Source organism: Mycothermus thermophilus (assembly GCF_041956435.1).
Source record: "Mycothermus thermophilus strain CBS 625.91 unplaced genomic scaffold VTJ04scaffold_2, whole genome shotgun sequence".
Classification (NCBI taxonomy): Eukaryota; Fungi; Ascomycota; class Sordariomycetes; order Sordariales; family Chaetomiaceae; genus Mycothermus; species Mycothermus thermophilus.
The window spans coordinates 4051894-4071400 of record NW_027191428.1 but is presented as its reverse complement, the minus strand read 5'-3'; the positions used below and the strand labels follow the sequence as shown (position 1 = coordinate 4071400).

Sequence of the window (19507 nt, the reverse complement as noted above, 5' to 3'; positions counted from 1 at the left end):
GATTGAAACGGGAGCGAGGTCTGTTGTCTGGACATGGACAGACGAGAGGATGAGGAGGGAGGAGAGAGGCTATACTTGTACTCGAGACGAGGCATCATGGCCACATCCATAGGCCACGGGTGGTCGGCGCGGAGCGGGCCAGGTCCGGGGTCGGGGTGGATGTGTCCATGGCGTCCAAGGCGTGTGGATGACGGGACCACGGGCGTGGATGATCGGGCGTGGACGTGGTCATGGACGTGGACTAGACGTGGACGTGAATGTCGACATTGGTGGGTCCCGTGGGACCGCGGGATCTTCGCGCGAGCGACCGGGATGGATGGGAGGATGCTAGTAGTATCCAGGATATCACCACATCGGGAGGAGGGGTGTGTGGTGGCAGCGGGGAGTACTCTGTAAGTAGCGCGGAGTGGGCCGCCATAGAACCAGGGTCAAACGGTTCTCGGCTCTTGGAGGGCGAGCTTAGTGTCTTTGGGCTCTTCCACTCTGTCCATCCAGGGCTGCAGATGGCCTCGCCCTACGAAATCGAACATTGCCATTTGTTCAAAATAAATCTGAAACACGGAGCTAAGCTGGCCATCGTGTCCATCTGGTTGGTTTTTTGTGGGGTGGACGAAGCTGACATGTTCCGAAGGTTGACATTCAGAGACGCCCGTTTTCTCGAACAAGCCTTGAGACAGTGAGGCGCAGCTTACACAAAGACGGATAGCTACGTACCTTTGGCGCTGTGGCCGGCGGCTCTGACTTTGCTCAGACGGAGGCTGATACTGCCTATTACCACTATTACCACAATGCTGGCCATGGAGAATAAGGAATAATGGTCGGCGTTGCCGCTGCGAGAATTTTTCGGATTTCATGCCGACTCTTGGGGATGGTGGCAGAAGACGGTGAAGAGGGAAAAAGAGAAAATTGCCGAGTTGGGGTGTGTTAGTGCCGTCCGGTACGTACCTACCAAGACAATTTGCCATCCGGTCCATAGATGCCCAAATCAGCAGATGTTCCTGGAACGTACAGTAGGTACCTTTCAACCTGCAGCTTGCAGCAATCCGGATGCCGTGGTCCAAGCTTCTTCTCTGTTGTTTCTCTGATTTCCCTCAGAAACCCCGCAAGAGTTTTCCTGAGTCCTCCTCCAGGAACAAAGGCCACAAGCTAAAACTTCAACTGGTTTGTCACAGAACGGGCAGGTCGAGCAGCCATCCGAGCCGCTCATTGGGCCGGACCCCATCCCTCCTGCAAGCCGCCTGCGGGCGTCTAAAAAGTCTCGTGAGTCATCGTCGTCCACGCTGGCAAACGCTGCAGACACTCTGCATTAGCGTCCTTCCTGCGGTGTAACCCTCACCCCGCACCACCGCGAAGGAGGAGGGTTGACCGCTTGCCAATCAGACGCGCGGTTCCTTTGAACCGCGACTCGCGGCTCTTGAGACACTGCTTCCGCGTTGGACGCGGATGGGGGACGTGCAGATGGCGCGGGGCACGACGTGGTGGACGTGGAGGGCGAGAGGGACGCGACGCAGCTCAACGGCCGCACCAGCCACGTGTGGCTGTCCTTCCCCTCTTCTTGGGTCACAAATTGAGGCTTCCGTTGGGCATCCGTTCTGCGACCATGAAGCCTCATTCTGAGACTTGATGTTGGGCATTCATGACCATGAGGCGTCGTCTCAGGGATAGACGTCATCAGGGGTTCGGTCAAACCTTGGTCTCCTGGGATCTCCAAGATCCGGGCGGCTTTTGCCGGGATTCTGAGTAACAAGGCACTTACGACTGCTTTGTTTGATGAGCCTCAGTTCCGACCAGGCCAGGACCGCTTCCAGGTTGGATATCCGACGCCGGTTCCGTCTCTACGGATATCCCTGTCGCTGTGTTCAAGAAAACCTATTTTTGGTCCAAGATCAACTTCGCATCCGCCGATCGAGATCGTCCATCTGCTCGGACGTTTACCGACGTACGATTCTACGCATCTTCTCTTCGTATTAGGACCGAAAGAAGGCCAAATGACCAGCTTCCAGGCGACTGCGGAAGTTACAACTTTGCCTCTACGGCGGCCGGGGATACCCCGTGGCTGGGCGGTTGAGGCATGAGATTCGCTCGTGCTAACCGCCCGTCATACCCGCTGGCGCTTGTCAGAGGCTTGATCGCCAATCGAGGCTCCACTGTTAAGCGAACACACCGAGATCTCAGCGAAGATCTTAACAGCAATAGCCGCGGCCTCCCTCGCCTTTCGGCGCGCTCCTTTCCCGGTTCACCGTGAAACAAACGCCAGGCGGCCTCCGACGGGCGTCTCGAAGTGTCCATCTCGCCATGTGTAAGTAATTTCGCAGCAGCGCAACGCAGTATGGCGGATGACAAAAAATCCGACCCCCGGCTTGTCCCACGCTTGTCAGTCGGACAACAGCCGCACCGCCTCACTCTACGGCGCTTAACCCTGACCTAGGTGAAAGCTAGGTCAGTCCCCAAGGTGAACGACCCTTGACACGACATCACGTGCATCCGCGTCCCTGCCCTCCCCGATTTGCTGGTCGACCCCTGTCGGTCGCCATGCAAGTCGCGTGCCCGCGCCGGGCCAATCACGACCGCGTCCGGCCGCGAGCCCACCTGTCAAAGTCGCGCTTCGGCCCGCTGATTGGCCGTTCGTTCCCGTCACCGCTTCCATCGTGCATCGCCGGCTTCTTTCTCCACCAAGAACCGGGCCCGGCAGAGACGACAGCGAGGCGGGGTGATGATGACGACGACGATCAGTGATGTTGGCACGGGAAGATGCGTGCATCCCACGGTCGCCATCATCGGTTATTGCTCTTCGATGGGTTTCTTTGGCTCTCGAGCTCTGGGACGGTTTGTTTCATGTTGCAGCCCAGCCCGAGAAACACTCATGGTTTCCCGATCGGGCAGTCGAGCTAGCTCTCGTGTAAGTCCAGCACACCATATGTACACCTGTGAAAGTCCATGAGTGTGAGTCACTCTGCAGATGCAGCTTGCAGCCATCCACCTGAAACACGACCGGCAAACACACACTGGAGATTCCATCAACACCATCATATCACGATATCAACATGTCATGAGTTTGCAGCACGGCTGGAGGCTGTGCAGAGTGCGGGATCGGGGCAACGGGACGTTTTCCTTGGAACTGTTGATGTTTACCAGAGTGTGCCGGTCCAACATGAACACCCCTCGCCGTGTATGTGAGGTGGTGTCGGTCCTGTCAGAGAAATTCAGCAAGCAAAGACCAAAGGGTTCACTTCCCGCGAAAGCCACCGCTTCTCTCCGTGTCTCGGCCCATTGTTTGCCACATCGAGGACTGCTTCGGGGATAGCATCCACCACAAAGTCAACAACACCGCTGTTTCGGGGAACAACCATCAAAGATGTACCTGATTGTATCTCTCTTAGGACAGTTTGGAAAAGCAGCCCCGTGGCTTACAACCACACAGGCACTGAGGGCTCGTTCACCGGGCTCTCGCACACAATTTAGAACCCACAAAAAAAACCAAATCTTCGCTGTCCAATCCGGCCTGACCTAATTCCAAGGACAACACGAGTATCCCACAGTAGCAGTAACCGATTTCATGCACCACCACCACCATTCCATCCAGAAGTTGAAAGCTGCCCGATTCCCCCTATTCTCACCGACGCCAACACCGACCGGCTACCTACCCGACCTAAACCAACAACACCAGGCCAAGACTATGGTAGATAATCGGAACCAAAAAGAATTAACCGTGCACGGAAAGAGATCCCGCAATGCAAAAAGAAAAAAAAAACCACAAAGAAAAAAAAAGAAGAATCTTTCTCCCGGCGGTGAGGAGGGGCAATCGCATTTGCACCGCACTAACCCTCGACCGGCCAAAAGTCTGCAGTGTAACCCCGCCTTCCGTCTCCGTCGTAGGGAAGGTACTTAGCGGGACGGCCACACCGGACGACACCTACCTGAGGTAGCCCCGCACTTGTGAACAAACCGGTTCGATCTCCTGAACTTGAAGTCGGACAAACACGCTCACGAAACCGCGTCCCGTCCATCCCGTCAGCCGGCCGCACACCCAGCTCAAACGCGTCTCCGGACGGACCGGATCGCGTCCGGTGTCCCGGACAGACGGACGCGTTCACACCGACTTCCCCTCGATTGTCGCTTCGCGTTCGCGATTGTGAGTCTGTCCCGCTAGTACCTAGGAACAAAAAAATCCGCGGTGCCTAAGTCTACGTGCCCAGCTCCGCTTTTGCCACCGTACGATATGCTTCGCGACCCAATGCTCCTCCCCCCTTTTTTTCAGGACAGATCGGGTTCGGGTTGTTTACGCACACACCCCCTTCTCGTTTGTTGTCTTTGAAGAACCTCTCCTGTCCAAGGTTGTTTGCGCTTCGGCTGTTTCTGTGCACTCCATATGTACACATAATCGGCGTTCCTCATCCCTTCTCGTAGGTCAATCAAGAAAGATGTGGTGCCTGCTACTCCCCAACCGCATCCCCCCCTGAGCTCGAAGCAGAGGCCAAAGTGGTTGGTTCCTCCATCAAGCCCGTAGTGTAGACGCTCTTTGCGCTCCCACCAGCAACCACCTCTCCTCCTCCTCCCCCATCACCCGATCCCAACCCCGCTCCCCTAGCAGCTCTCAGCGCCCTCCTCAACCCCTCCAACCTCATCCTCTCCTGCACCAACATCCCCCTCGCCAGGTCCTTGATCGCTTTGCGTCCCATGCGCTCGTGCATCTCTCTCCACCCGGCCAACTCCCCCGCCACCGTCTGCTGCGCATACCGCAGCTCGCGCGCGAGGCGGTCCGCTTCGCCTTCGTGCTTGCGGCGGAAAAACGCCTCCTTCTCTTCGCGGGTGGGTTTGTGATGATGATGCGACGGTGATTTGGCGGGTTTGGTGTCCGCCGCTATTGACGTGGACGAAGACGAGGGGGACAACAAGGACGAAGTATCGTTCGTCGCCGCTGGGCTGCTGTCCATAAACGCCTTCGCCAGCGGCCATTTGCTCCCTCGGCCGAACCCGAGGCCTGCCAGCGCGCCGCCGCCTCCGGTGTTGAAGACCCCGCCGCCCGAGGAGGCGGCGCGCTCCGCCTCGCGCCGGGCAGCCTGGATGCGCGCGATGAGTTTCGGCGGGCGGCCGAGCGCGTCGAGCACCGCCTCGATGTTGCTGTACATGGTCAAGAAAGCCGAGAAGAATGTGCTGCTAGGGGAGGAGTGGGAAGGGTGCAGGGCGCGGGCATACGTGGCGAAGGCGGCGATGTGGGAGCGCGGGAGGAAGGTGAGGGTGGAGAGGGATTGGGAGAAGAGGGTTGCGGATTCGTACAGGTCTGTCCAGGTGGTTTTAGTTTTGAACGAGAAAGAGAACGACCTAAGGAGGAAACTGTAGACATGAAAAAAGACTCACCTGTGGCGACGTTGCCCACGGCATTCGCCCTCCTCGCAACACTCCGCGTAGAGAAATGCACGCTCCTCACCATCTCCCTCGCATGGTCCACAAACTGTTCCACCTCGCGTAGGTCATTCACCGGTTCGTACTCATCGTGGACCTTTTCCAACAGCGCCGCGGCCTTCAGCCTGCTACGCTCCGCCATCATGTCGAGCTGCAGGTCCGGCACCAAGAAGAACTCCCACAGCATCTCGTGCGTCGCAAACGTCGGGTGCTGCAGCAGCACCCGCAAAAACCAATCCATCCTGACCTGCAAATCCCGCAGCACCGCCCGGCTCGGCCGCGACGGGATCTGGGCCGGCGACCGCAGGTCCGCGATCGAGGGGATCCACGACGCCGGGTTCTCCATCTGCAGCAGGCGGCTCAGGTGCTCAAAATCCCCGAGCGAGCGGCGGCAGGTCGTTACCGCGAAGCTCTGCTCGTCGACGGGGGCGCCCGACTTGACCACGAACCGCACCGTGGCGTCCTCGACCAGGTACGCTCGGACGACGCCCGTCGTGCGCTGGTCCATGCTGGGCATCTGCGTGAAGAGCGTCAGGTCGTCGATTCGGTTGCGCACCTCGTCGTCCTTGGCCAGCTCGACGGCCGTGAGCCCGCGGAGCTCGCGCGCCGCGATGTCGACGCGCGGGTCGCCGTACAGCGTGCGCACCATGTCGAACCGCCCGTACTTGCTGGCGAGCATGAGGGCGGTGAACTTCTTCTCGTTGGTGGCGTTGACGTCGACGTCACAGTTCTGCAGGATGTAGAAAGCCAGGTGGGCGTCGTTGACAATATGGAGAAGTGTGTTGCCCTTGATATCAACGTGATCATCAAGATGCAGCGGCTGGCCGTCGCCCTGGCTGCGCGCCGCGGCTTCGAGGGCCTGCTGCACCATGGTGCTGTAGTCTGGGTGGTCGTACGAGCGGCATAGCGCGAACAGCGGCGTCTGTCCGTTGCGGTCCTTTTGCCTCCAGGGCAACAGCCTGCCGATGCGTTCGATGAGGAACGGGGCGTGGAACAGGTAGTGGGCGGCACTCCGGCCCCGCGTGTCCTGGATGGCGAGGTACTGCCGCATCCTATCGTCGTCGGCCGCATCGAGCAGGAAGTCAAGCACCGTGTTGATGACATCGGGCACGCCGAGCTGCACGGCGGCGCTGAACAGCGTCGTTCCCTCGTTATTCTGGTCCTCAAGGATGACCTCGGGAGTGTAATACTCCTTGAGCGACAAGAGATACCGCAGCGCCTCGGGCCGGCTATTCTGGATCGCCATCATGGGCACCGATTCCCCAAGCGCGTCCTGCGTCTGGGCTAACTTCTCGATGGACGTGTCCCCCTCGATGACGCTCGCTGTTCCTATGCTCAGGGGCATCGACCGGTACGAAATCTCCGACCCGCTCGACATACTCCTCGTGTCCATAGCCACCTTCTTCACCCGCTTTGGAGGGGGCGCTGGGGGCACCTCCACCTCAGGCTCTGCAGCATCATGATTCTGGAACGGAAACACATGACCCAACCCAGATCCACGCGAGTAGACGTCCAGAGCTCCCCCGCTCAGCGACGATCGCCGCGAGTTACCATTGGTAAAACTCCAGCCGCTGCCCGACTGTCTTCGTGAGTGCGACGGTTCGAGCGGTCCATCATCGTCCTCAATGGCATCCTCATCCGGCTCCATTATCCTCTTCAGCTCCGCCACATCGCCCTTGGCTGCGGCCTCCCACAAGTCCCGGTTCCTACGGCTGGCGCGCCGCAGACCTGCCGAGTCACGGTCCAAGTAAGCGAGGACTGCTTCAAAGGTACTGAGTGCATACCCCATCTCACCGCTCTCGACGTCGTCGATGAAGACAAAATTCCGAATATATGTAAGCCTAGCCTGGAGGTGCTTGATTTGTGCCTTGATGACAACGTAGAGAAGCAGCGACACGAGCGTGTCAGCGTTGATGGTCATGACGGGTTTCTCGGAAGCAGGTCCCGCAGCAGCGCGGCCCGGTTCTGGAGTATCTGTCAACTGCGTCGCCGCCTTGGTCGTAGCGAGGAGTATTTCCATCATTTCCTGCGGACAGCTGGCGTTGGGCATTTTGCGAAACTCCTCGACAGCGCGTCCAAGCCGGTTTACCACGTCCCGCTTCGCGCGGCTGCCCCCCTCAATAACGACGCCCAGCTGGGCAATGTCAATGTTGTCCATCTGGCGGATTTTGGCCTCCAGCTCCAGGTCCTCCTGGCGCCGGAGCGTCGCGAGGCGTGGGAACACCAGGTGATGAACGTTCTCAGCGATATAGCGCTCGATCATGCGTTCAACCACGGGGCCTGTCAGATCTGTGGTGGTGCCCAGCAGCGCGAGCTGCTGCCTGTCGACGCTCTGGAAGAGGTCAATAGCAGCGGTGACTGCCGTCTCCATGGCCGTCTGAATGACGGTTTCGTCGTCTTCCCAGGACCCCGGGGCCATCGTGCCATTAGCGATTGTGGGCGATGTCCCCCGAACTGCGTCGCTGTTTGACCTTGCCCGTTTCATAGCGGCGACAATAGGTCCATCCGGCTCGGGATCCGGGATATCCGTTGCCGAGGGAGGCGGAGGGAGGGGACGTTCGAACACGCGCGTGAACTCCCTGAACAGCTTCTCCAGGCCGGCCTGCATCTGTTTGGCGATGGCTGGGAAGTTGTTGAGCAGTTCATGGAAGGACTTGATGTCCTTCTTCTTGACCGAGGAGCCGGGCTTTTCGCGGCCATTGGTCAGGGGCGGCTTTGGCGGGCGGGTGTCTCCTCCTCCTTCGCGCGGAGGTGGTAGCGAGGCTGGGACCACCTTGACCTCCTCCCATGATCCGACAAGAGGGCGCGTGATGTAGTAGATTAGGAACGATCGGGGATCGAGGGTGTCGGGGTACCAAATGACGTCGTGGAGGATGTTGGCCTGGGCGAGATGTTTGAAGCCTGTCGAGGGCACAACACGTCAGCATGTTTGTCTCGGGCATGTACTCCACGAGCACATCCAACGGGACACCCAACATACCCTTGTTGGTGTAAATAGAGTTCTCCTTGATCACAAGACTCCTGCCATTCAAGGTGCCATAGATCTTCGGTTTCCCCCGCATCTCCCGGAGGTTCTGAGCAGCCGCGGCCGACCCGTCCTTCGCGCCGGCCCCCTGGGCCCTGGGGATAGGGATGCGCACCACATGGCTGGCCAGGAACTCGTCCGAGGCTATGGAGGCCAGCAGGGGCGCGCCCGAGTCGGGATCGCGAGCGTTGAGCAGGACATCAGCGGTGGGGACGAGGAGGATGTGCTGTTGGGGCGGCTGGCACTGGGAGAGGATGGGGCTCTTGGAGAGGGCGCTGAGGAATGGGTTTAGGGGTTGCATTCATTCGACTAGCTCCGCGACGGCGCTGGGTGTGGTGAGGGTGACGTTGGCGATGAGGGTTCGGCCACCATTGGGCAGCGTCTGGGAGGGCAAGACCATGCAGGGGGTGCTCGACCGTGGTCTTGATGTGGTCGGATTCAGTCGGCCAGATGTTGCGACGGGTCAGGGACGTTGATGGTGACTGTGACTATGTCCGGGATGCGCTGGCGGGAGGATGATGTTTGCCGTGGGAGAGTTGGATGCTTGCTTATCAGCCGGTGGCGGTCCGAAGAGGGACAACAGCTATAGCAGGACAGATATCAAGTTACTTGTCAACCAAGAAAAAACCAGACTAACTGGATTCCAAGACTGTGGCTCTAAAAGATGAAATCTGATGGTTGTCCCGAGTTTGTTTCTTGCAGACTCCAGTTGCTGGTTGCTAGCGTTAGAAGGAGGTGAAGCTTTGCGGATTCCACAATCGCAAAGACCGGAACCTTGGAAGTGAAGTGACGCGAGGACAGGGGTCTCGGCTTGTGGGAACCCGTCAGCGGGCCTGTGCCGCGCAAGCAGCAGCTTGCAGGCTTGCAAAAGCACCTGGCAGCGCCGACCACAGCGGGCCAATCAGTGCAGGAAACGGTCGATCTCCCGCGGGAGTGGGGCATCCACATGGCAATCCTCCCGTCAGTGGGGGTTCCTATGATTTCCACCTCAACCTGGAATCTCTCAACACCAGGACATATCTCCCAACATAATTCTCACAAAACAAACCCTACTTAACTTAATTTGAATTCACCAGATACCTGTATACAGGTTGCCTTGCAGAGAGCGAGGCCTAGAAATCATATCACTTGTATGGGGTTGGGGTTGGACAGGGTGCGGCCTCCGTCCAGCCAACAGCGAAGTAAACAAACCTATCAACATCTCACCTAGGTAGGTAGGACCGAAGCTAGAAGACTGCAACACCAAGATGATGGAAGTTCTCAAAACGAGAAGGCGGACAAAAAAGATCACCTATCCCCATGCCATCCACCCCTCACGCAGGTCGCAGCCCACCATCACGCTGGTTGCCCACTAGGCCAAATGGCCATCCTCGTGGGGCGTCCGGTGAAAGACGTCCCTCGACAACAGGTTTATCTACCATACCTCGAGCAGAAAAACAGGCATGGCAACAATCACATCACAGTATTCAACAGTTCAAATATCTCATCGGCCGCCAACACAGCGAGAGTTGCCGCACCACCATGGTCAAACATGGCATCCAAGAACTCAAGAACTCAGGGCCAAATGTATTGTTTTCATTCATTCCTCTGTGCCGTCTTAAGCCTTGGCCGCACCAGCCTTGATCAGCAGAATATCACCGTCCTCCACCACATAGTCCTTGCCCTTGGTCATGACCTTGCCCTTCGCCCTGACCTCGGATTCGTCACCAAGCTCCTTGAGCACGCTGAAGTTGAACACAATGGCCTGGATGAAAGTCTTCTCGAAGTCGCTGTGGATGACACCGGCCGCTTGCGGCGCCTTGGTGCCGTTGCGGATGGTCCATTGCCGGACCTCATCCGGGCCGACAGTGAAGAAGCTTCCCAGGTTCAGCGCCTTGCGCATCTGCACAATGATCTTGGGCAGCGCCGAGTCGGCGCCAACCCGCTTGCACTCCTCCTTGGCAGCCTCCTCGCTCTCCATCTTGGTCAGGCGCTCCTCGAACGCCACCGAAATGGGGATGATGGGGTCGCCCTCGGCGTGCTCCTTAACCCACTCAACAATCTTGGGCAGGTGCTTGTTCTTCTTGCGGATGTAGTCGCGCTCCGAGAGGTTGACTAGGAACACCACCGGCTTAGCAGTCAGGAGGAACAGAGGGTTGATGACCTCGACCTAAGCCTTGGGTTAGCGTTGCTCCGCCGTGTGATGTGGCAACAACAACAAGGATAGCAAAACAAGTGCGTAAATATGTCAGAACGGGTTTTTCTTCTCACTATGCACTCTTCCACGTGGGTGAGGCATATCGACGAGCTGGGTTTGAAAATCGGACCTTGGGTCCTTTATCATCATTCGAGCGCAGGGGGTGAAGACGAGAAACAACCTGGAAATCAATGACGTACCTCCTTCGGGTTCCAATTGCCCTTGCGGACATCCTTGCCATCCTTGAGCCAGGCGAGGACCTTCTCAATGACGGCCTCCTCCTCCTTCCACTGGCGCATCTGGAGGCTCTGGCCGCCCTGGCGCGTCTTCTTCTTCTGGTTCTCAAGGGCCTTCTCGACGAACTCGATATCCTTCAACCGCAGCTCCTCGCTGATGATGTTGAGGTCGCGCACTGGGTCAACGTCGCCTTCGACGTGGATGATTTCGGCATCGTCGAAACACCTCACAACCTCGAAGATGGCGTCGACAGCGCGGATGTGAGACAAGAAGGCATTGCCGAGACCGGCACCGGTAGAGGCACCGCGAGTCAGACCGGCGATATCGTAGACGGTCAAGTTGGCGGGCACACGCGACTTGGGCTGGTACTTCTCGCACAGCCAGTCGAAGCGCTCATCGGGGACGATGACGCGAGCCTCCTCAGGATCGATGGTGGCGTAGGGGAAGTTCTGCGGAAACGGAGTCAGCAAGACCGATCGGCCAGCCAGAATCAGCGATGGGGGAATGAGGCTTACGGCAGGATTGCCCAGGTTGCTCTTGGTGATGGCCTGGAACAGAGTCGACTTGCCGACGTTCGCTAACCCGACCTGTTAACATTGGCGCGAGCAAAGTCAGCGCAGCTGGGGGAGTTGGCGCGCGCCGAGGCAACCCACAATGCCGCTCTTGAGGTTGTTGCCGGGACGGCCCAGGAGGACCTTCTCCTCAGTGACCTGCTTCTTGGGGGGCATCTTGGTCCTTCGTTTGCTGTAGTGGCGGACGGATGCGGATGCGGATGCAGGGTGACAGATGAAGGTGTGGCAGTTAAGCACCGGCTTGCGGATGAAAAACGCAGAGCTAGCTGCGGGGATGTGAAAGAGGGGCGAGGGAGAAGCGAAAAGAAGGGAAAAGCGGATTGGAGGAGACACGGTTGCGATGCGCTCGTGGGACTGGGCCACGAGCTTTGCGATGCGGAGAAAGCCGTTCAGACAAGTAAATGCCTACGGACAGTCAATCCGGTCAATCTCGGTCTCCAAAGGACCTGACGTGGTGTGTTGCCTGAGAATGTGTCTCACTGAAGGCACATTCTTTGTCTCTTGGAATTTCATGAAATTGGGTGAAAAATTTGGAGTGAAGCTCTGGGGCGGCATGGCGGGGCTTCCAGGTGGGGCAGCCCAGAGCCCTGGCGCCCGGAGCTGACTGGAGCCTGTCGCAGGTCTTCCCGTCAATGATATCTGCACTGTGTAGACGCCAAGGACCGGTATGCTTGGTGGGCAGGATGCCCTCTATCTGCTCCGTATGTTGCTTGACCGATACATAACATCTACACCGATTTGCGTCATTTCCAGTGGATGTGAGAACTGCACAAATAAGAGATAAGGCCGTAAAAATGATTCAAGCTTTCAAACCTGCAGGGCTTCGGAATCAAAGGTCACAGGCATCTGAACCTTCATAACTTCTTGAAACAGCCAAGACAGGCTTAGCGCACAGTAAGAATAACTGACCAACAATCCCTGCCACCAGCTTTGTGTGGGTCCCTCAGTGCTGCACTTCCGTCATCATCAGCCAAGAGCTGCCTTCAACTCTGACACTCTCTTGCAATCCCCATGCCCGACTTGGGCAATCTCTTTCAACACTCCATCGATGAAATTACCACGGTCGACTCCAATTGATTGTATTCGATCTAAAATCTGAATCTCCCGGTCATCCCATTGTCGTTTATCCGAGGTCCTGTGAAGTACCTGACCGATCGAGGTCCAGACCTCAACTTTCTTTGTTCCCGGACCTCGCGGCTCGCTCTCAGCCGGGACGATCCATGGACTGAGGAGCTCGAGTCCAAATCACCCGCCCGACTTCTCCGCGCAAACATATACATATCCGGCTACCCGCATCGACCCAACCTCATCCCAATCTCTTCATCTCTGGTGAACATCTCACCGACAACCATCCACTCATTAACGCCGATCCCTACATCCAACCCACATCAACCCACACCGCCACCATGCCGAGCAACAGCAGTAAAAAGCACAATAAAAAGCCGTCCCACTCTTCCCGGCGCTCCACCCTCTCCCTCCCCAAAACCGAAATCATCATCAACGTCTACGACCTCCTCCCCCCGGGCCGCCTATCCACTGTCCTCTGGCACCTGGGCACCTCCCTCTTGCACACCGGCGTCGTCATCAACAACCGCGAATATGCCTACGGCGGCCACGACCGGCCCGGCCTGACGGGAGTCTACTGGACGCGGCCGCGCGCAGAACCGCCCGGCGGAACCTTCCGCTGCGAGATCCTGCACGGTTTCACGCTCGCCTCGCAGGAGGAGATCGACGCCACCATCCGCGAGGTGTCCGAGGAGTTCCTGGGGACGGGGTACAATTTGTTGACGAGGAATTGCAATCACTTCACGTCGTACCTGTGCGAGAAGTTGACGGGCAAGCCGGCACCGGCGTTCCTCAACCGCGCGGCGAGCATTGGGGTCGCGCTGCCGTGCGTGGTGCCCAGGGAGTGGATCGAGCCGCCGGACTTTGAGACGGCGGAGGGTGAGTTGATGGATGAGGGACACGGCGATGGAGAGGGTGAGAGGGATAGGATGATTCGGTCGTCGGAGGAGGTGCCGAGGTTGGTTGGCCAGGAGGAGGAAGGCGGGAGGGGAAAGGCACCGGTGAGGGATGCCGCTGGGAGAACGATCCCTCCCGCGGAGAGGGCGCCGGTTGGGTGAGGCTTTGTTGGTAAGTTCTCGTCGCTATGGTTTTGTTTGTTCTGTTCGGCATCTGGTCTTCTGGGAAAGGGCTGGCACGGGTACGGAAAGGGTATGGGTTTCGGCAATGTGATACCATGGGTTTGGGATTCATGATGAAGGGTTATGGCTGGGTACTCTCTAGGTATGTCCATCAGAGTCATTATGGATTATCAGCGGGCTTCGACTTTTCTCCGAGGACCGAGTGGAAGGCTCATACGGGATGGATTCGGAGATTATCAACATGGTTCTTAAGCATCACTTTCAGGGTTGGGTAGACGTTGTGTTACAGTGCTCGGTTCAGCGTTAGGTACAGGTGATGACATCACAGCTATCGGAGGTATTCACCTGAGGCATCCGTGCTGTTTTTGTAAGGAACATTGGTCACCCTTTATTTTCCGCCACCGTGATGTTCACATCGATCTGAGACCAACCTGGGTCGCACACGCATTGATGTGCCACAACATATAGACACGATCCTTGATTGTAATCTGGTCATCGTGACACCAGATATGCACACCACACCTCCATTATACTTGGGACAGTTTATATACATTTCACAAGATCCGCCGTGTTCTGCGTAAGGGCGGATTCCAGGGCTTGTTGTGAGCAGCAGCAGCCTGTCCTGGCGATATATAATCCCACCACCCAAGCATAGCCCTCAACAATTAGCCCCTCTTCATCCCCACCACCTAGATCCCTCTGCCATCAATCAACCCGCTGAACCCCGTCCTCACGCAGCATGGCCATTTGTATGGCCATTCGTCCCCATGCCCCGCTTATACACGGCCGCCGGATCCAACTTGACCGCGCCCTTCCCAGCAAAGTCCTCATTCCACTCCAACACCTCCTCGCATATCCCTTCCAGCGTCGTGCACCCGGGCGTATACCCGATCCCGCCCTCCTCAACGCTCCTCCTCGCCGCCGAATCATCCAGCAGCGTGTGCACCGAAATCGCAAATATCGGCGGCTGCAGCAACTGCAGATCCCCCTTGGGCTCGCCCAGCCTCAACAACCTCGTCAACCACCCCGGCAGGCTCGCCACCAGGATACACCACGCCTCGACCGCGTGGGCAACCAACAGCAGCACGACCGGCGGGAGCACGACGCGTGTCACCGGCGTAGCCGCGCACTCCTCGAGCACCTGGTAGAGGTCGCCGTAGACGATGGGCGGGCCGGGGTCGGTGACGACAAACGGGCGGCCGGCGCATTTGGGCGGGGGCGCGCCGCAGGGGGTGCTCAGCAGCGCGGCTTCGAACTGCAGGTGCGCGAGCGCGACGTTGCGCGAGTTGACAAAGTTTTGCACGACGTGCGGGATCCAGGTGATGATTTTTTGCATGTGCAGGGAGGCGCCGACCACGGGGTCGGTTGGGTGGCCGTAGATGGGGTTGCCCGGGCGCAGGACGCCGGTGCGGAAGGTCGGGGAGTTGGCGGCGGCGAGGGCGCGCTCGGCTTCGGCTTTGGCGAAGGCATCTTTTTGGGAAGGGGATTGGTAAGTATCCTATGATTTGGGGGTTATATGAGAGAACTCACAGGTGGAAAAGTACCGGGTGAGAGGCCCCAGCGGACGGTCAAAGTCCTTCTCGTCAATCACCTGGGCGTACTTGGGGGGCGAGCTCTCCCAGGGCCAGACGAACATCCTGGGAGGGACCACGGCGACCGAGGCGGACGAAGTAGCAACAAAGACATCAGCACCGTGGGCGCGGGAAACCTCCATGACGTTGATGGCGCCGTCACGGTTTACATGGCTGACGCGGTGGTAGAACATTGCGTTGCGCTCGTGAGGCCGGACGAGGGCAGCCGTGTGGAAGACGGTCAGGGGCTTGTTGGCGACCGAGGCAGGCCATGGCTTGGAGAAGGCGGCCTCGACCGAGGTGCGGGACGAGATGTCGGCCTTGACATAGTCGCAGCCGGCGGCCTTGTCGAGCATGTCGCGCCGCGTCACGGGGGAGAAGTCGACGATGCGGATGCTCTCCGGCGCCTGGCCGCGCTGCAGGAGCTGCAGAACAATGTCACCACCCACGAGGCCTACATGACACGGGCACGCGACAGACGGCGGATGGGATCATTAGCTTGGATGTTCTCTATCAGGCGGATGAGATTCATGGTACTCAGGGCAGCTCACCCGATCCGCCAACGACGACATATCGCCTGTCCAGACGCGGCGGCAGAAGGCGGGTAAAGTCGGTTGGCTTCTTCTTTACTCTCTCGAAGGTTTCTCTGATCTCTTCCTTGGTCCATCGACGAGGAACAGCCTTGCGAGCAAGTTCGGGGACCGACTTCAGAGCCAAGTTGGCGTGGATCAAGTATACCACTAGCAGGGCCACCGCCACGAGTAATAACGTGGCCATGATGGGCAGGATCGGCGGCAGCCGAGATCTTCGAATGGTTGAGGAAATCTGCGGTGTGATGTGAGGTGCGCGGTGTAGGACACAAGGCCTGGTATCACACAGGCTTTACAAAGACATAGAGTCCAGAGTCTCGGTGAATACAAGAAGTCCGCTAGGTCCGGAGAGGTAGGGCCTGCTTCAACGGCACGGACATCCTGTGCCACTCTGTTGGCGGGAAACCTTCGAGACGATGCAACCGTACTCCGTAGACGCTTACCCAGACATTGGCGTGTCAAGAGCATGCAGAGCTCCATCCTCGGCCAGAAGGATTGTGGATCTCAAGTTGTAAGTACCTAGGTAATCACATTCAATCCAACACATTCAACCTCTAAACGGGATTCAACATGGACAGCGAGGCGTTGAAGGGGAGTTTGATGTTGAATTCCCCACAAGCCATCTGAGCCGACAAGGATGAAAAAAGAGGTTGCGGTCTTGTCACACAGTGGCCTTGGCCTGTTGCCCAGACGCGACACCACGCCAACCTCCCAAGCCTAAACAGGCCAGGCGGTGTTTGCGAGTCGCCTGGAGAAGACAGCTGAGCTGTGGAGTTTGGGCTTCGGGCGGTGGCTGCTGCTGTGGAGCTCCCGGTGAGGCATGACGGGATATCGCTGCAGGAACGGAGCAAGTACCGGAAATCGAGAGAAGGCTTACATCATCATGGAGCGCATCCGATGACTTCACCTCAACTCATCATGCATGTTTTGAACATTAAGAAAAGAAAACCCGCCCAAGACCAACAAGCGTAATGATAGGGGCAAAGCGAAGGCCCTGCCTGAAACATTGGACGCTGGCCGCCGTTGGTAACCCGGGCAGAAAGGATGCTGTGTCTCCGCTGCCGCATCTGGGAAATCGGGATCATCGGCGCGGGACGGTGGGCACCGCGGGAATTAACGTGGGAGAGTGGGACAAAAAATTGTCCAAAAAGACAGGCAAGAAGTGAAAATAAAAAAGTAGGTTAAAAAAAGTCAAGCAAGGAATTGTCAATGCCTACTCCGGACGACCGCCGGTTCCGTGCCCTTTGTGTTACCCAGTCAAGCAAGACGTGGGTTTGTTTGGATCATGTGTCTGCGACAGCCACATGTCAATTCGTGGGGCGTCATTCCGCAGGATAGAACCTGAAGCGTGTGACGGAAGAGGGAGTGGTGCGGCAATGTTTCGAGACAATGGAGGAGCGGGACGGAAAATGCTGTTGAACTGTGACATCAGGTGGTTGGGTGGTTTTTTCCCAGGAACCAGGGGTTCAGGCTCAAAGGATGGCCGGTTCGAGGATGGTTCGTCACAAGCTTGTTCACTTGTCTTGGTTCCAAGGTCTTGGTGTTTGGAGGGGCTGGGATGGCGGGACATGGCAAAGAACCAAGCCCGAAGCTTGCATGGGCGAAAGCTCCCCGGACCCACTTCAAGCTGCGATATGACCGCATCAGGCCAATCAGAGCATGCCCAGTCTTCAGGCACGACTTTCCCGATTTGGGATTCCCAATCAGTTGCCGGCGGTCGGCTGGTGCTGGTCCATGTTGTGCTGGCGTGGGAAGCTGCGGTCTTGCTTGGTCCTGTTTTTCTCTGCCTCGGAATCCGGCCGCCTTTCTCTTTCTCCAAACAACACAACACCAACGACAACAACACAATTCAACACGGTTCCATACCTGGGTTCGCGAGCTGGTCCATTGACTTGTGTCGCAGCAACAACTCACTGTCACCAGACGCCATTCCTCACCTCCATTCGTAGAGCGAAGAGTTCCCTGCGGTCCGATAAGAACACAGCAAAATGCGCCAGAACGTTCTTCTCGTCGCTCTGTCGACCCTCGGCGCCGCTGTCGCCCAGGCTCAGAACTTCACCATCGATCCTAATGCCATTCCGGCTACACGGAGGAGTATGTTGACATGATCTCTTGTGCCCCGCTGGGTGACTGACTGGGGGGTAGCGGAATGGTGCAATGCCCAGTACGAGACTTGCGCAAAGCTTTGCAACCGCCAGTTGAAGACCAACGAGTGCAACGACGTATGTCCACACCGATTGCCCTTGTGAAGAGTTCTGTGCTTCGCTAACCACTGCCCATTAGAACACGCTGGAGTATGACTGCAAGTGCTCCAACGGCACGGCTCCCGGCCTGGAGTACTACATCCAGACCATGCCCACTGTGAGTTTTTACCCAGCGCTAATCGAGCCATTGGGTCTCAACGTCGGCGGTGCCGCTAACTCTTCTCCCAGTTCATCTGCGAGCAGGCCTACTCGGACTGCATTGCCGCCAACACGGCCAGCTCGAGGGCCCAGGACCAGTGCAAGTCCAACATCAAGGACAACTGCGGCACCCTGGATCCAGCTAAGGTGCAGCACGGCGGCGACTCGGAGGAGAGCACCAGCTCTGCTGCCCCGTCGGCCACCCAGTCGAATGCCCAGAACCAGGCCACGTCCACCTCGACGGCTGGGGCCGCCGCCGCGACTGCCTTCTACATTGGCAACGGCGTCGCTGCGATTGCCGCTGGTGTCTTCGCCGCTATGCTCTAAGCAGTGGCTTAAAGTTCCGCTGGGGGAGTCGCACAGAGTGTGGCAGTCAGTCGCTAAGCACGCTGGTTTATTCATCTTCTTCTTGTATGGATTATTTGGAGCTCGGTGTTTTTATTCCTCTGGAGAGGTTTCCCCCCCCCAGCAACAGCAGGACTTGCAGGTATACGACTCTTATGAGCTCGGACTGAATGTTCCGCACGTTCAATGGGGCTTAATGCGCATGAGAATAACGCTGATTTGACGATGTTGGACGAGGAATGATTTGCAGATGGACGGCTGGCTTAATGAGGAGGTGATGGCGGCATCAGGGGGGGAGGAGTGTTGAGGTACTTCAGGTAGCAAGATATCCCATTTGCTTTCCCAGGTCTGGCGCTTTCGGCGGAGGTGAGGTGGTGAAGGCCAAGTACATATACCAATCCCTCCACTGGTGAGTTTGCCATCCTCAACGTCAACTCGCCTCCAGGAAGACCCTCCTCCCACCCGTTTCCGCATTAGAAGGCTACCTTACCTATTCGCACGGTTGGAACTGCGGAAGCTGCAGTTGGCTCTTAGCCCCACTCTCCCGGGCTCCCTGACAATCTATCACAAGCTGAAGCTCAAACCCTCAGCTTTTCACAGTTTCTCTCAAACGGAAGTTTCCACATACGTGTGCTTCGCCGGACATGCCTACATATTTCACTTAGCCTGGCTCAAGACTCAATCACAGCCCTATGCACAACGGCGCCAGCTTGATACTACTCACCATGTCATCGCGCCCAGGACCAACAACCCTTTGGATCTCAGTTTCATATTGAATCCGACCGACTCCTCGCTCCCATATGTCGAGTCTCAGGACAAACCCATTAATGACGATTCCACCTCATTATTATCACCACCCAAACCCAACCCAACCCTACCCCTGGAAATCCTCATCAAAATCTTCCGCCACTACCTTTACCGACCGCCAGTCTGCGCCCTCTCCCTGCTCTGCCCCGAAGAAGACATATGCAGCCACTCCCCGCCGAAAGAGCTGCACCGCCGCAAAATTAACTCGCCTTTCAAAAGGTTACGTGTCGACGTG

General features: G+C 57.6%; 8 protein-coding genes across 8 annotated transcripts; 4 read left to right on the top strand and 4 right to left on the bottom strand.

Annotated features, from left to right (window-relative positions):
• Positions 1-4433: 4433 nt before the first annotated feature.
• On the bottom strand, positions 4434-8729 carry VTJ04DRAFT_3667 (uncharacterized protein; the record flags this gene model as incomplete). Its single annotated transcript, XM_069361592.1, has 3 exons — positions 4434-5281; positions 5359-8304; positions 8384-8729. The coding sequence occupies 3 exons, from the start codon at positions 8727-8729 to the stop codon at positions 4434-4436; spliced, it is 4140 nt and encodes a 1379-aa protein (XP_069222188.1).
• Positions 8730-10025: 1296 nt separating this feature from the next.
• On the bottom strand, positions 10026-11569 carry VTJ04DRAFT_3666 (uncharacterized protein; the record flags this gene model as incomplete). Its single annotated transcript, XM_069361591.1, has 4 exons — positions 10026-10577; positions 10805-11290; positions 11357-11428; positions 11495-11569. The coding sequence occupies 4 exons, from the start codon at positions 11567-11569 to the stop codon at positions 10026-10028; spliced, it is 1185 nt and encodes a 394-aa protein (XP_069222187.1).
• A 1250-nt stretch (positions 11570-12819) lies between these two features.
• On the top strand, positions 12820-13536 carry VTJ04DRAFT_3665 (uncharacterized protein; the record flags this gene model as incomplete). The annotated part of the gene is made up of 1 exon (XM_069361590.1): positions 12820-13536. The coding sequence occupies one exon, from the start codon at positions 12820-12822 to the stop codon at positions 13534-13536; it is 717 nt and encodes a 238-aa protein (XP_069222186.1).
• A 26-nt stretch (positions 13537-13562) lies between these two features.
• VTJ04DRAFT_3664 (uncharacterized protein) lies at positions 13563-13832 on the top strand (the record flags this gene model as incomplete). The annotated part of the gene is made up of 1 exon (XM_069361589.1): positions 13563-13832. One exon carries the CDS (start codon positions 13563-13565, stop codon positions 13830-13832), a length of 270 nt encoding a protein of 89 aa, XP_069222185.1.
• A 455-nt stretch (positions 13833-14287) lies between these two features.
• On the bottom strand, positions 14288-15905 carry VTJ04DRAFT_3663 (uncharacterized protein; the record flags this gene model as incomplete). Its single annotated transcript, XM_069361588.1, has 3 exons — positions 14288-15027; positions 15088-15582; positions 15680-15905. 3 exons carry the CDS (start codon positions 15903-15905, stop codon positions 14288-14290), a joined length of 1461 nt encoding a protein of 486 aa, XP_069222184.1.
• Positions 15906-17352: 1447 nt separating this feature from the next.
• Positions 17353-17667, top strand: VTJ04DRAFT_3662 (uncharacterized protein; the record flags this gene model as incomplete). Its single annotated transcript, XM_069361587.1, has 1 exon — positions 17353-17667. One exon carries the CDS (start codon positions 17353-17355, stop codon positions 17665-17667), a length of 315 nt encoding a protein of 104 aa, XP_069222183.1.
• A 39-nt stretch (positions 17668-17706) lies between these two features.
• VTJ04DRAFT_3661 (uncharacterized protein) lies at positions 17707-18447 on the top strand (the record flags this gene model as incomplete). The annotated part of the gene is made up of 4 exons (XM_069361586.1): positions 17707-17812; positions 17864-17940; positions 18002-18079; positions 18151-18447. 4 exons carry the CDS (start codon positions 17707-17709, stop codon positions 18445-18447), a joined length of 558 nt encoding a protein of 185 aa, XP_069222182.1.
• Positions 18448-18648: 201 nt separating this feature from the next.
• On the bottom strand, positions 18649-18939 carry VTJ04DRAFT_3660 (uncharacterized protein; the record flags this gene model as incomplete). The annotated part of the gene is made up of 1 exon (XM_069361585.1): positions 18649-18939. One exon carries the CDS (start codon positions 18937-18939, stop codon positions 18649-18651), a length of 291 nt encoding a protein of 96 aa, XP_069222181.1.
• Between the last annotated feature and the right edge of the window lie 568 nt (positions 18940-19507).